We start from the raw sequence: 15,496 nt of genomic DNA on the forward strand, positions 1-15,496 counted from the left end.
CATTATATATTTTATTTTCTTGCTATTTATGACAGTAAAAACTAAAGCTTCTCAGCTGCTCTCTTCTGCATATACCTAGTAAACATCATAAATTCAAACTACTGTTTTTCCCAATCCACTGTTCTTTTCTGAAAGTGTCAGTTCCAAATGCTTTCCGCATGAATTGTTGAAGGCATATGAAAAAAGGAAGAATTCTTAATATTTCCTGACATCAAGGAGCCAGTTGTGTTTAAGACTATTCAGTCATCTTTTTCGTACATTCTTATAAAGACATTATTTTTTATTTTCCACGCTATTGTAATACATAATTGCATTATGTGTTTATGAAATACATATTTTGTAATTGTAACGTGACATGATCATGAATTTGACATGTTGTAATTTGACCATGTCAGGAAGAGCTCACCTTACCCAAAAGAGCACAAGAGGTGCTCTTACGTACTGTAAATTAGCCCTAACATATACTCATGTCAGTTTGAGGGTCAAACCAAGAATTTAATCTAATTTTAACTGAACCTGTTATATCAACAAGGTAAAATTAAAAAATGTACAGTTTGGTCTTAAAAACTAAAATTTGTTAAATGTTAAAACATTAGATGAACATGAAAGCTCCCTGGACTCTGGGTTTGATATCAAGAGTTGCTTACCTCTTAGGAAAAAAGAGACATTTATCTCAGAAACGTCCTTAGTTACTTTAAGCATGATACCTGGAGTTCATACGTTGCTCGGTGAGAGCAGCCCATGGGTTAAGGCTGTGCAGCCCAGCCTTTAGACCCCTGCAACAGAGTTTCAGATTTTGGTTTCCGATTCTCTTACCTGCTTGCAGTGTCTTGCTGTGTAAGTCAGTTTTGCCTAGGATTTTAAAAGGTTCTTGGGCACCTAAACTGTAGATCAGTGCCCCTTACTACTGCTGTAAACACCTGGATACCTACCTTGTATAAATATCCGTTAACCAGTTGGAAACAGTCACAAATTAATGCCAACAAATTATGATCCCTAAGTATTTTAGACAGTGAGCATGAATTTGTGCTTAAGCTAGTTTTCATGCTTGTGGTACAGTCCTTTATGAACCCATCTGGGCATCCTCCAGACTCAGGCTCGCCCTTGGTCCGGCAGCTTTTAGGAGTTTTTAAGCAGGACTAGTGAGGGGCTGTTCGCAGCAGGCTGTGACGATTCCTGACTTGTGCTGTTGGATGATGAGCTTAACCCTGTTCCTGCAATGGAGTAACGTACTGAATCTAAATGCTGCTTTTTAAAAGAGAATAGTAGAGACTTTGGGCCTACTGGGGAAAAGAAAATTTGATGCCGTTTTCATCAGTACTTTTAATGTCATTGGTCTGTTTTACTAGCTAGTTGGAACCTTAGAAAACAGGTATTTCTCAGGTGGCATACTCATACACTGTTCAACGTGATCTTTCATGAGAAGTCGAAACAGCCTTGACACACTCCTGCCACGGAAAGCCTGACCAGAGGAATTCTGCTCGGGAAAATCCGCAGGGCTTTGGCCACAGAAGGGGAACAACGCTCTTCTCTCAGAAGGGCTGCCCTGACAATTTGGGGATTGATGGAGTTTCCTTTGCTACAAATTCCACAGTTTCTGAGGCTGAGTAAGGATATCAGGGCTGCCATCAGCACGCCCTGCCTCTTCTGAAAATATGCTTGCTGATGTAAGGCTACCTTTGCCACATGAAAGCTGACAGTATTTAAAACCTTGCCTCTGCTTCCTTCTTCCCCAGTGGCTCAGCGTTCTGCCTTGTCCAGCAGAGATGGATGATCCAAAGAGGAATTAATTACAACTGTTTGGGGCTGGGTATTTTTTGATAGCGCCCTTTAAATTATATTTGTTTCTGCTATCAAATATTGTAACTAAATTTTTGGTCACTGTTGCGATGTGGCAGAGCTAGGATTACTTCCCCGTGCTGAATACCTGTTCACAGATATGTGCACAACCCGTCTGATCCACCTTTCAGCCCTGCAGCCTCACGGTGGAGAAGCGCCAGGGTTTCCCATGAGGGGAGCAACACATGCCTTTCTGTTGGCGTAACAGCGTCAGATATTACTGAAACGACATTCAGCATTCTTCAATCTCAATATCTTCAGAATTGCAATGATTTTATTGTACCCTAATGCTTCTTTAAATATACTGTGAATGTACTTTAATATACTTGTGGGGGAATCAAGGATTTCTGTCAATAACGACTGAGTAATAGCAAAACCTGCACCCTTTATGTGTGGCTGACTATTAAGTCCACTATAGCCACTGCTTCATCGTGAAGGTGATTTTGTTTCTTTCAGACTATCCAAAAATCTATAAGCATGAGTCTAATGTCCTTTATGGACTTCAAGAAATTCAAGAAGACATTGGTATGGTTAATAATATTAGTGAGCTGCATTTAGTGATAGTTTATATAGGTAAGGAACTATCAAGTCCAATGATAATTGATTCTGTAGAAATTGTTAGCATGAAACTTCAAGTTGTGGGGTTTCTTGGAAATAAGAGAGACAAGCATAAGAAAGCAAATTGCTATTTTGTCCTGCTATTAAATCCATGTAACCAACTCTTTTTTTCAGTTGTTGGTAGATTTGCTCCCCGGGGTTATATTTTCTTTCCATCACTTTGGAGTTTCTATAGTAGGCTTTCTTAAGTCTTGTGTAAATTACATGCTAAGTTTAAAAAAAGAAAAGAAAAGAAAAAATGCTGTGTGGATTGTCAGCAGTTTTACCTGCAGTGGAAGTTTGTGCAACTGCCACCTTCATTATCTATCCCTTTATCTCAAATTGTGGAAAAGAACAGTGCAGTTTTCCATATTATGAGCTCTCATAGTCACTGGATTATGTTCTTTACACTGTGCAGAATTACTTTATTGTCACATATATCACATTTTCAAGACAAGAACAGGAAATTGTGTATTTTGCCCAGCTGCTGTTTGTTTCTCTATTCCTCTAACAGGATATCTTGTAAAGTATGCAGTCCAAGTTGTTTTCTCTTGATGGATTTCTGGAACTTGCATTCTTATTGCTGTACAACATCTCTTGGAAGACAGGATTTTTGTGGAGGTGTCTTACCCAGGGTTCTACAGGGTCTAGAGACATACCATACATTGAATATCCTTACTTCTGTCGTGCTGCCATTGGTTGTATAGAAGAAATGTTAATGAGCCCTGAGAATAATCTCATCCTGAACTTTGTAACTAGAAGAAAAGTGTCCCTAATGCGTGTGATTATGTGTGGAAGCACAGCCTTGTGGTATTAGAGCAGCAGCAGAAGGTAGCAAGTTCTGAGTTTCTCCCACACCAGCTGCTTGGCAAGGCTGACAAAAATTTTAAATCCAATGTCTGTGCCTAAATCAGCACATCATATATCATTAACTTGAGATCTCATCTCCTGGCTGATCATATCTGCTTTGCTAATTACTTGAAGGATTGGAGAGTTACTGCCTTTTTTATTTATTTTTCAGCAAATGGACTTTTTAATGTTGTTACTTAGGTTAATGTTTACATTTCTTTTGCAGGAACAGCATAGCAGCCTCAGCAGTTTGTGTTTTCAACCTGAGTGCCATAACTCAGGCCTTTAATGGACCCTTCAAATACCAGGAAAACTCTCGCTCTGCTTGGCTTCCATATCCCAATCCTAACCCTAATTTTCAGGTACAGACACATGGGAGAAGGACAATGATTTACATGAGGTTTTTTCAAAGTGCTGTATGGTTCATAGTTAATAAGTCCAGTTTTGCAGTATGCTATATCCTAAGACCTCAAAAAAATTCTAAAAAGAGCAGCCTTAAGAGTTCCCCTTATTTCAACATACTTAATTTTATCCTTCCACAAAATAATTTGGGTTAAAGACTTCAATCTTCTGACAAAATGCAACACTATAGTTATCTCTCAAGGTAACATTAATTCCTGACTGAAGTATGATCAAATTGCTATCTTCTTTTACATTGTATTTGTGCTATTAGAACCTGAAAAGGGAACATTGTCTGACAGAAAAAAGAAAGGGCATGTGGGTAAAGGAGGAGTGGTCAGGATTTTGTATATTTTCCTGTGCAAGGTGGTCAGCACTCCCCAAAGAGTCTGATTAATAGAATTTGTGATGTGGTGTGCCCCTCATTTGAACTTGTCAGCCTCAGAGCATGTAATAATCTGCAGCTGGCTGACAATGTAAAACTAATTAGTCCAAGGTGGGTCACTCAGTGGAACTTTCTACAAAAAGAAAAGGCTATTTTGGGTAAGCACATATGCATTGTTTTCTTCTTCTGCGTAGTCACCACTCCTACTAGGACAATTTTAGTGAGTGAAGTTCCAGCAAGGGAAATGGAAGGGAAAACAGCATTAATTTAGTGATTAACAATAGCTTTTCACCAAGATACTTAAGTATATTCACCTTTATCCACCTTTCACCCTCCCTTAATCTCAATGCAATTTCACGAGTTCAGTGCTGCCCCTGTAACAGCCTTCTCTGTCTTCTTGTAAGAGTCATGAGATCTTTGCAAGCATGAAACAGAATCGCCCTTTGGGGATTGTAGGTAGTTTTAATTACTTCCTGATTTATGCACACGAAGGAAAATGAGGAACTGAATTTGCTCCAAATTACAGGCCAGAGCCACGTTACCTTTCCTAAATAGTATATTTGGCATTAGCCCCACATGACGAGACACCGTTTAAGTAAGCCATATTGCAGAAGTGGGCTTTTTACATGTTGTAGAAATATTTGTATTGTCAAGACAGTGATAGTAAGAAGGTCTAAGTGAGCCTAAATTTTTGAAGGAGAAAGCCTGAAGAAGGGCTTGTATGTAAAAATCTTATCTTCTTTCTGACTAGGTAAGCAAGTCCAATAAAAGTTATTTACCTCTCCCTGCAAACCTTGAATTAATGTGTTGATAATTATTGTGAGTGCACCCTATACAGAATGGTACATGCAAACAAAGATGACAGCCTGATGGCTGTGTACAAACGGTTTAAGTCTCTCCTGTACTACCCGTGCTCATCTCTAAATCCCAGTCAAGACTGAGGCGTTGAAGAAATTTCTTGCTTGGATAGTCTGGCTGATTTTAATATGGCTCATACTTCATCCAATTTAGGAGAACAGTGGCAACAGGTGTATCATATCTCATTGAGCAACAGCTTTGCAGGCCAGCACTCATGTTAAAAGCTGTAACGTGGCCTTTTACAACACAGTATTGAAGCCAATTGGCATTAACTGATCTCTAGGTATCATTAGCGATGCTGAGCTTCTGTTCTTTTGCAGGTGCTATCTTTTATTCTGTCAAACTTTCTGTTAGATTTCTGGCTCTGTAACTGCAGCAGTGATGTATACCAGAAGCTAGTCTAATGCTTAGAGCTAGGTGTAACCATTTTTTGTGATTTGACAGTGCTTTAGAGTACATACTTCACGTAGATGGGATATTCATTGGCTGAGTCACTAGTTTCCTTCCCAGAAAGAAGGACTTTTCTTGTGTAGAGTCCTTATGATAAAATATCAGAAGTTCTGTTTGTGTAGTCTCAGAAGTAGATTCATCCTCAGAGTATTCACCTACTCAGCAATAACAGACGGAAGTGTGTGATTTGAAGGAAGACTACTGCTATGTAGTGATAGTTGCATCAGACATTGTATTTCCAAGACTGGATTATATTAATGAAATATTTTCCAGGTTAGAATACTATTGGAGTCCCAGTTTTGAGGAACACTGTTTTTCTCCAGAGATTGTTGCTTTTTTCTTTACACAGGACAATTTCCATCGTGAGACCAAGGGCCATATGTATTCAGTGTACTATGAGTGTTCCAGCTGGAATCTTTCCTGCTTGATAGATTCAGAGAAATTCTTCTTTGGCGTGGTTTATTTTTTTCACTGGCCTGACATGCAGAGTGCTCACAGAGCAAGTAATTGTTTCCTGCCAGTTGCTTAACTGTCTTTCCTCATCATATGATGTCTCATTATGAAATTATTTGAGTTTTTCTTAACATTTGTGGATTTGGAATGAGCATTTAATTTCAGATTGAAAACATGGCAATAATGAAAAAATAACTGGTAGGGCTTTGCACACTGTATTATTTTGTTCATGCTGTAATCCATGGCATAATTAATGACATAGTAGAATAGAACAAAAAAAAGTATAACTCGGGTATGCCTTTCACATCACCCGCATACTTGATAAATGTTGTGAAGTACTGCTTTACTTCCCTGATGCAGTTGTAAGTGAGTAAACTTGCGGATGGGTACATATTCGCATGCGCTAAGCAGCTTTCTCATTTGTGTCCTCAGTTAGTTGAAGACTTAAACACAAAGATGCTAAAATTAACTGCCACTTATTTTGCTTTGTTCATCTGTGGTCGAAAATTGTGCGTGCAATTAGTGAATGCTTTCCTGTCAGGAAAGAGTACAGTTTTCAGATATAAGATATAGTCAGTTCCAAAGCAAAAATGTCTTTGCCGTGGGTAACGCTTTATAGTTAGAGCTCCGCGCTGTCCCTTGTTGGCTAGTAAGCACAGCGTCTGAAGGAGGCGCTAGAACTGTGCGTGGTGCTTTCACCTGGGATTTCTGTCAGACCCTGGCTGCAGTAGGACATCGAATTTCCTTTGGAAATTTGTTAGGTCTTTCGCACTGTGTCTGTGTAAATTCTGAAGAAAACTAGTCAGGAAATCCTGTGGTTTGTTGGATGGGAGTTTTTCTTCTTCCCGCCCTGTGAGCATAGGATATAGCAAAGTATTACCCTGGCCCACTTGTGGTGTCAGTCTGGTGCCCTTCCCTGCTGTTCAGAGGTAGGGACCCTCCATAGTACTGCCTCAGGAAAGCAGAGCTTCCTCAGTCGCTGTGTGGACAGTCTGGTCAGCACCAAAATGAGACCTGAAAGTGAAATTCCACAGCGTCACTACGAGATAGACTCTTGGGTTTTATTTTCCTGTGCTGTAAATCAGAGAGTAAATCTGTTGTTATCATTGATGCATATAGTAATGTTACTTTTCTGTGTTTACAGTGTGGCACCATGGACCAGGGTTTGTATGTAAATCTGACTGAGAGAAATCTTCAAGATGCTCAAAAATTCTTCTTAATGCATGAGGTCGTTCAACCAGTTATTCCAATTCCTTACTTCATGGAAGACAACAGCCGATTTTCCCATGTGGTTGTGGATGTTGTGCAGGGCAAGGACATGCTTTTCCATATCATCTATCTTGCCACAGGTATGAACTCTGCATTGCTGTGTTACCTGCAAAAGTTTATGAGGTCTGTGAGTTTTAATGTTCTGTGAATCAGTTACGAAATATGTATAGTGCACCTTGAACTTTAATGCTTTTCCTCTTCGACAGCATTAACTCTACCTCCTACCTTTTCTGAGTAGATGAATTCAGCACTTAACAATGTCTTTGTGTATATTATACTGTGAAGTCAAATTTTGGTGTCTGTTTCCTATTCTCCTTTGAAGGTATGAAGCCTACATGCTCTTGAGGGAGTGATCAGTTGGAAATTCTACAAACGAGACTTCACAAGTTTCTCTATCTTTTATTCTTTTTGTGTACTTCAGGGTACATTCTCACCCAAGATAAGGTGGTTTAGGCTCCTCTGAGATAGAAGTAACTTTACAAATAGCAAGTGCAATTGCTGCTATTGCCATTGCTGACCTTTCTGCTCACAAATATTTTATTACCTTTCCTTTTCATCTCATTTTTAAGTCATTCATTATGCAGTTTTACACCCTGCCTTATTATTTGCCCATTTATATGTGAACTTAGCAATGAAAGAAAAATAATCCTCCACCTAACATTGCCTTGGTTAGAAATATTGCTTTCTTGGTTCAAAATTTCAAACTTCTTAAAGATAGCAAGGCTGTCAGAGAACTGTTTTTGCAGAACAAGGATGTCCCCAGCTGAGACTGAAATACTATGTTGGAGCAACGTGTATACAGCCTCATGGCATAAAACTTAAGGTAGTTCTCAAATACTTAGTCCTATGCACATTAATAGGGGATAGCTCATCAAAGCAATGGTTTGTTAACGTGCATAGTTTGTCTCCCAGCGAGTAGGCACCAAGTATGATAAATTTAGGGAAAGAATCTGTTGATCAATAAGAGGAAAAAAAACCCTAATCCTATTTATTTGATTTTGCAATCCATTAAGTAAATTTCAAAATTGTCACTGATTCAGTAGAAACTGGATCAATCCTTTAATTACTAAAATTATGATTTACTAATTAAAACTCTATAGTCTATAGCTTATAGTTTATCAAGAGCCCAAGAAAAATGTGCATTGTGGTTCAATATTTGATTTAATTTTCACTTGAAAGCATGAAGAATTCTTCAGAGAAGATTGCTTCTTTTGAGTCTGAAGAAATTTTATAGTAATTTGGTGCATTTGGGTGAGACTATTTCTTTGCATGTTATCCTCATAGCTTTCTCATTGTGCTCCCTGAAAGATAGGCAGTAATATAAAAGCTTTTAATAGGTTAAAGCTGTGCTTGGATTTGACGAATTCTAGTCAAAACAGCTTGCTGGTTGGTAAACCATAGCGTTTTAAGTGAAATCATGCCAGTACTAAATGCTGTTGTATTGTAGAGGTCTCTGACAGAAACTGAATTACAGAAACATGTAGTGAATTGGTTTTATATGAAGAGGCTATCACTGCATTGTGGGATATTTACATTATAATGGTAGCCCCAAGAATGATGTCATTTGTCATAATTCTGATTGTCTTCAGTTTTCAGTTTCTCTGTGTTACCTTTTATGTTTGATTCAGTGAGGATCTAAAACTTTACGTTTCATGGTTCATTAATAAATTGTGTTCACTAATGATTCTAGGTTCTTTTTATGCATATTTCTTGCTGCTAAAAAGATATTGCTCCTATACTCCTTATGATGTATGCTTGCCTTCCACTGTCATTCTTCTCTGTACCTCTGGTTTTGGTCATTCATGGAAATGGGATACTACCTCAGTGGGATCTTTAGTCTGACTCCCACACGTGCTTTTATGTAATCGGGCAGTGTATGTTTTACAAGTGTAAGAAACCGTATGATAAAAAAAAAACAGGTAGCATTATTGTGTTTTCCTGACATAGCCAATTCTGTTTCACTTCTATTTCACTGAATCACTGTGGATTTTGTTAACATTCCTTCTGCCCCGCTCCCCGCCAGTTAAGTGTAAGTACTAAGTTTTATTTTCCAAGAAATATTAATATTCACTTTTCAGAGTAGAAAACTACTTTTTGGTAGACTTTGAAATTACCATATGTTTATATATAAATACCATACCTACAATATATAAGGGTAGTTTAAAAATCCCGAGATATACCAAATTACACAGTGTAATTTACTTTAAATTCTTATGATTTGAGGAGTAAGGCAGTATTTTACCTTCTTTGGGATGCAGGTCATAATTTTAATTTCATGGTATTGGTAATGATGCAGCATCTTAATTCTCCATGGTCCTATATTTGCTTGTGTGGAAGCTGTGGAGCAGTTAGCATTGAGTTTGCATCCTTAACTGCATGTGGTAAAAGATTACAGAGAAAACACCACTGCTTCTGTAAACAACAGAAACTAAAAGGCAGCAGCCTTAACTTTGAAAATAAATAGTAACTTTGGAAGCAGACCAAATTTAATTGTTTTGAATTCCTCCAGTGTCCAGCCTTACTCCTGCATACAATGTCATCTACCCCAAGCTTCTAAGACTATAAAGCATGTATAAGTTTGGGAGAGGTGGAAGAGTGTGGTTACAGTTACTACCAGACTAAGATTGTCATTATTGTATCTCTTCTGATTTAATTTCCTTGCATTATTAAGAGCATTATTTAATTAACAAAATTAAATTTGAAGTTAAATTTTTGCCACAATGCTCCACCTTCAAAAAAAGCCAAAGGAACGATCTGGGGAACAACAGGCCAGTCTGCATTCAGTCCCTGGGAAAATCAAGGAGCACACCTCCTTGGAGCTTACTTCTGTGGGCACATGATGGAGACGGTGGTGATTGAGAACATTCAGCATGGATTTCCCAAGGATGAATCACACCTGACCAACCTGATTACTTTGAGGTAAAATGCCTGATTTGTGCCTGAGGAGAGAGTAGTAGCTCAACTTTAGCAGGACTTTCGACACAGTCTCCCACAATATTCGTCTATCTAAATTAGGATGTATGGTCTGTATGGGTGGACAACTGGGTGTATAAAACCTGCTTGGATGTCAGGCTCAGAGGGTGGTTGTTAATGGAAGGTATAGAAGTGGTAAGGAGCTGAGGAGGCAACAGAGCGCAGAGTACCAGCAGTTACCCTGGAGAACAGCGCTGCCGTCCGAAGGACGTAGACATGCTGGGCTAGCAACAACCTCATGAAATTCAACAGGTGCAAATATGAAGCCCCAAATCTGGGAAGGACTAACTCTGTGCAATGACCGAGGCTGGGGACTGACTGTCTAGGAAAGCCCTCTGCTCAGAGGACTGGGGAACTTTGGTCAGCAGCGAGGTGAACATGAGCCAAGAGCGTGCCCTCGCTCCAAAGGCGGCCAACAGCGTCTTGGGTTGGCTGGTTCTACCGGCTCTGCAGGTCCAGGGAAGAGGTTATCCCTGTATACTCAACACACTTCAGACCGCATCAAGTTTTGGCCTCCCCCCAGTACAAGAAGGACATTGATAAACTGGAGCAAATTCAGCAGAGGCCCACCTTCTGTTGGAGGCTGGAGCACCATGCCCTGGGAGGGAACCGGCCTTGTTCATCCCAGGGGAGAGGAGGCTTCGGGGGGTGCCTAGTGACAGCCTGCAAATACCTACGGGGGCTTTACATGGGGAACGGAGCCAGGCTCTTCATAGTGGTGCATGGTGGGAAGGCAAGACACAACAAGCAGAGAGTTTCACACGGGGTATAAAGAAAAATCTTTTCACTCCGAGGACGATCAAGCAGTGGATTGGATTTCCCAGAGAGGAAGTGCAGTCTCCATCCTTGCAGGTTTTCAAGACCAGGCAGCAGCCCAGTCTGTATTATAGCTGGCTGTCCTTTGAGCAGAAGGTTGGACTTGACACCTCCTGATGTCCCTTCCAATCTAAGTTATCCTCTGTCAATCGTATGCCAGTGCAATGTGCAGATTGTTTGGACGAAATTACATTTTTACTCAACGCTGTGATAATAGATGTCATTGTACTTTCTGCTGCCAAAAGGAAAGTGCATTCAACTCCAATGTAAATACTGGCAGTGAGCAATTTGCACCTAGAGGTGTAAAGCAGGATGAATTCAACCCATGCTGTGAGAGATGTATTCTACATAACTTTTGTAGTTATAATTCATTACAACATTCTTACAAAAATTGTCTTTTAAAATGCACAAAGCTGATTCAGTGGAAAGGCAGGCATATAGATTGGACTGAATACAAATGAATGCTCTGCTGTCTTTGTTACTCAAAGCAAAAATCCTATTCTTTGAAGCAGATGGGCAGCAGTAAAGAGAAAATTCTCCCCCCCCGCCCCATTCACTTACCTATCCACCCTGTTATTAGAATACAAATATTACAGAGGATAATAACGCTGACAGTATAAAAGAGTAATCTAATTTCATTAAACCTTAAATAGATATAATATTACCTGAGGAGAGACTGGGAGTAAGCAAACAAATGCATTAATCTGCTGTGTCAACAGTCTTCATTTCCTAAACCTTTGCCAAGCCATCATTCTGCTAGGAGATTCTGGTGTGCTGGGATTTAACAGCTACTGCTCATATCAAAAATATACTTTAGCACTTTGGAAACACATCTTAATCTTTCACTGCACTGACTTCTAACACAGAATGAAGGTACATATGAATTCCTGCACAGTTTGTGTTGCTTAGAGCTAGCACAGCGCTGCTGGTTTAGGCAGGCAGAAATCCCTGAAACAATTTTCAGTCATTCAGAAAGGAGTCAGGGAAAGCACTCACAGAAGTTCTGAACTAAAAATCATTTACAATAATAAAAGTAGAGCAAGCTAGAGAACAAGCCAATATTCTGCCAACTTTTCAAGTCTAAAAAACCTGACTTCTTCATTAGAAGAAAAATCCAAGCAAAATGGTGCTATATATGTCACAGTTTTGTTTCCCTCCCTTTTGTCCCTTTTTTTCCCCCTGCCATTTTTTCTCCTTTTCATTTCTCCCTTTCAGTGTAAATGCCCAGGTGTCCCATGGTTAAAAACTTTGCCAATATCAAAGGTTTTCAAAGCATTTTTCAGAAAGCAGGATGCATTGCAACAAGAGCAAGTAGCCCTTATTTAGAGGACTGTTACAAAATGTATTGATTTATTAGAATGAATAAGAAAATTATTAGATATGGTGTCCAGTTTGAGGGTATTCTGAAAACAGTCTCTGATTGCTGTTTCTTGGGAGTTCAAATAAGGTAATATTTGCACTGTCTGAAAAATAACTTTAAGGCCATATTTTAAAAATTACTTGCTGGAAAAACTCCCATGTTTTCTCTGTTCTGCAGTCCTACTGTGGATCCTGAGTAGAAACGGTATATGCCCAGTGGTGGAACTTGATTATTGGGATTTTGAGTTTAGCATTGATGAAATTGGGGTATGGCTGACTTATAAAGAGAGTATGAAATCTGAAGAAAGAATCACTGTTGGCTACATTGCATGTCTCTAAAAAATGGGATGTTCACTGAGCTGAACCTGAATTTTTACACCATAAAGCCAGGTTTTATCTGAGATTTAAAGGTGACTGGAGGATGTTACAACAGTCTTTGAACTTCCCTTTCCAAGGAGTTCTAGAAAGTGTTTTTCCTCCCTCTTAAGACCTCAAAATTACAGGTAGCAATGCAGAGAATAATGATAAAAATAATTCTGATGAAGCACACAGCAATTATTATGAAGAAGTGGAGAGGTTTCATGAAGAAATTTCAAAAGATATTTTTTGAAAATGCAGATGGATTTTTCATACATTTTCCTTTAGAAGGGTTATAGCAGGTGGTAAATCTCCACAAACATAACATTTTTCTCATGAAGCCCCGATGCTGTAGATTATTCTGAAACTAGTCCCAACCTCATGAAGAGATTTGGAAGTACGCGTGAAACTCAGTTTGAAAATGCTATCAAAGCAGTTTGTATTTCTCCTGTTTGTCTTACTAGATGGGAGTAAATTGATGCAAAGTAGAGCACAATTTGATTCCTCTGTGATTTTTTGTTATGGTTCTATCTTTTTCCTTTTGTTCTTGTAATCAGTACACCACACTTTTTGCTAGGGAGCAACCCGAGGTCCTAACAAGACAAAAAATTGCGTGTGTGTTTTTGCTAAAAAATCTCAGATGAAATATAGTCACTTTCCTGGCAGACTGCAGCTTCTGATCAAAGTGTGCAGCTTTCACAGTTTAATGTGCATGGTGTCATAGTGTGTGTAGTACGTGTGAAGTTACTGACCTTAAAATTATAAGCAAAAGTATATGCTTATATGCATTTCATACACGGTGAAGAAAGCAGCAAAGCTTAAATTGACTGTATTTTTTCCAATTTGGTACTATTTCTGACTGTATTATCTCAAGTGTGTTGAGGTTATTGGAAGTAATCTGCAGATAATTTTTGTAGGAAGGAGCTATAAACTTTTCCTCTCAGTTTGAGAAGCACCTTTTTAGTCTAGAAACTACAATAATAATAATGATCAAAGTAGTTGTAATGTGAGTTACAAGTCAAGTGTGAAAGTGGTAGGTAGTCTATTTGTACGTATTAATACTTTCTAGTTCAAAACCAGAGAAATGGGGAAATCAGAATGCAGATGGATAATGGGGCATATACGCTGTAGCAGGCAGTTGTCGCCTTTTAAAACCATTTACAACAGAAACCATTTGCAACAGAAAACACAGTTGCTTTGTTTCTTATGCCCCTGCAACGGTTTTAAAACTACTTCCCTGTAGCTTCTTACCCTTCTGGCCTTATGCAATGTCATTTTAAATGGCTTGAAGCAAGGACAGTCATCAGTTACTCTGCTGTCTAAAACTGGTGCATGTTGGAAGACACCAGTCCTAACAGCAACATGATGATCTTGAATATTATTTAAAGAAATCAAGCAGTAAACCATAAAATTAATAACCTTATTCTCTGCTCCTTCTTCAGTGACCACTACCTCTGATAAAGGAAAACCCTAGCTGAATGAATACTTTGTTTGTATTATTAATCTTTCCAGGAACCATTTTGTTCCAAAGTTTAAAAAAACATTTAAAAGATTGTATGGTTTTGTCTTCAAGAGTCTAATGTTCACTCTGGGATTTATGCTACTGTTTCTAAGAATGCTAGCTATATATTCCTGCTAGAATATTTGTGTTATTTTCCATGTAGAATATCTTTAAAGACAAAGAAGGCTGATGTAAACCATAGCTGGTTTACTATGTAGTTTGAACACAGAAATGTTGATTTGCCACTGCCTTGTGTATTGTGTCATCTGTACTGGGCAAAGTGGCTTTAAAATGCTACCAGATGAGAATGGTCATGTCTGAAGTCCAAGCTACATAGTTATAAATGATACTATAGGGCTCCAGAGAATTAAACCCAGAATTTAAAATGTCCAGTAGTACTGATTTCCCTTGGCTTTATCACTTTGTGTAGAGATAAATCATTCTGCCAGCTCCAGTTAGAGAGTGCTAAAGAGGTTTCTTGATAAATAGATGGCCCTAACTAGAGCTGGTTCATTGACAGCAATTTATATGTGAGAATCGTAGCCCTTTATTTGGTTCGCAAATTACCTACCACTTATATGTAGTCTTTTTTTGTCATTATAATCAACCCCTAAATAGGTCATGATTTTGATTAGTTTGTTGCTGGTATTTGCTCATATAGTTTGTTTGTATTTTAGATAGCATGTTCACGAATTGCCTGCTGCAAGTAAATGGCATTTGTATTCTGTTCTCTCGTGGGACAAATTTAAGTAGAAGCCCTTTTTTTTTCCTGTTCACAAATTATCATTATGTCTTTATAATTGCCTAGCTCTATTGGATAAAGAATATAAATAAATGTCCAAAGAACATACGGTGCGTGCACTTCTGTGCCGCCACTGGAAGTCAGAATTGCTGCAAGGAGCAGCTACCGGCTGAAGAACAGCTGGCTCTGCTTCGGTGGGGGCGAGACTGACGCGCGGGCCAGGGAGGGAAAGATTGCGAAGAGCTGGAGACGAAGTCTCAACCTCCCATTGAAAAGATGCCAGCTCCTCTTTATCACAGTGATGCTGAGCTTTCAGACCCTGTTTGACTACCTTACAAACTTAGAATGGGCAAATAGCCTTCCTTCTTCCTTTCTGTTTTTTGGGGAACTATCACCTCTTCTTCCTGACAGGGAAACTAGACTTGATAACCCCTACATTCTTTTGTTATTAGATAATTCTAACGCACAGAATGTGAAGCTGCGAGCGAAAGAGGTATCTTACATGGTACTCAGTGTTGTCCTCCTGTCTTCAAAGCTAAGTCACCTATTGGCATCTAAGCCTATATCCAAATCTCTTGTTTTGCCCCGGTAGCATGCGGTGCCAGTCAACAGGCTTGGTCCTAATTTTGAAAACAGTTTTGAATTAACC

At 38.9% G+C, this 15,496-nt stretch overlaps 1 protein-coding gene across 2 annotated transcripts in view; it reads left to right on the forward strand.

Annotated features, from left to right (window-relative positions):
- The window catches only part of SEMA5A (semaphorin 5A), a 328,915-nt gene that overhangs the window by 198,489 nt on the left and 114,930 nt on the right, over window positions 1–15,496 (forward strand). For both annotated transcript variants that reach the window (XM_075052509.1, XM_075052510.1), the window contains 2 exons: window positions 3,512–3,647; window positions 6,975–7,179. In XM_075052509.1, the coding sequence (XP_074908610.1) occupies window positions 3,512–3,647; window positions 6,975–7,179 (341 nt within the window). The remainder of the gene's footprint in view (window positions 1–3,511; window positions 3,648–6,974; window positions 7,180–15,496) is intronic.

Source organism: Buteo buteo, chromosome 20, assembly GCF_964188355.1.
Source record: "Buteo buteo chromosome 20, bButBut1.hap1.1, whole genome shotgun sequence".
Classification (NCBI taxonomy): Eukaryota; Metazoa; Chordata; class Aves; order Accipitriformes; family Accipitridae; genus Buteo; species Buteo buteo.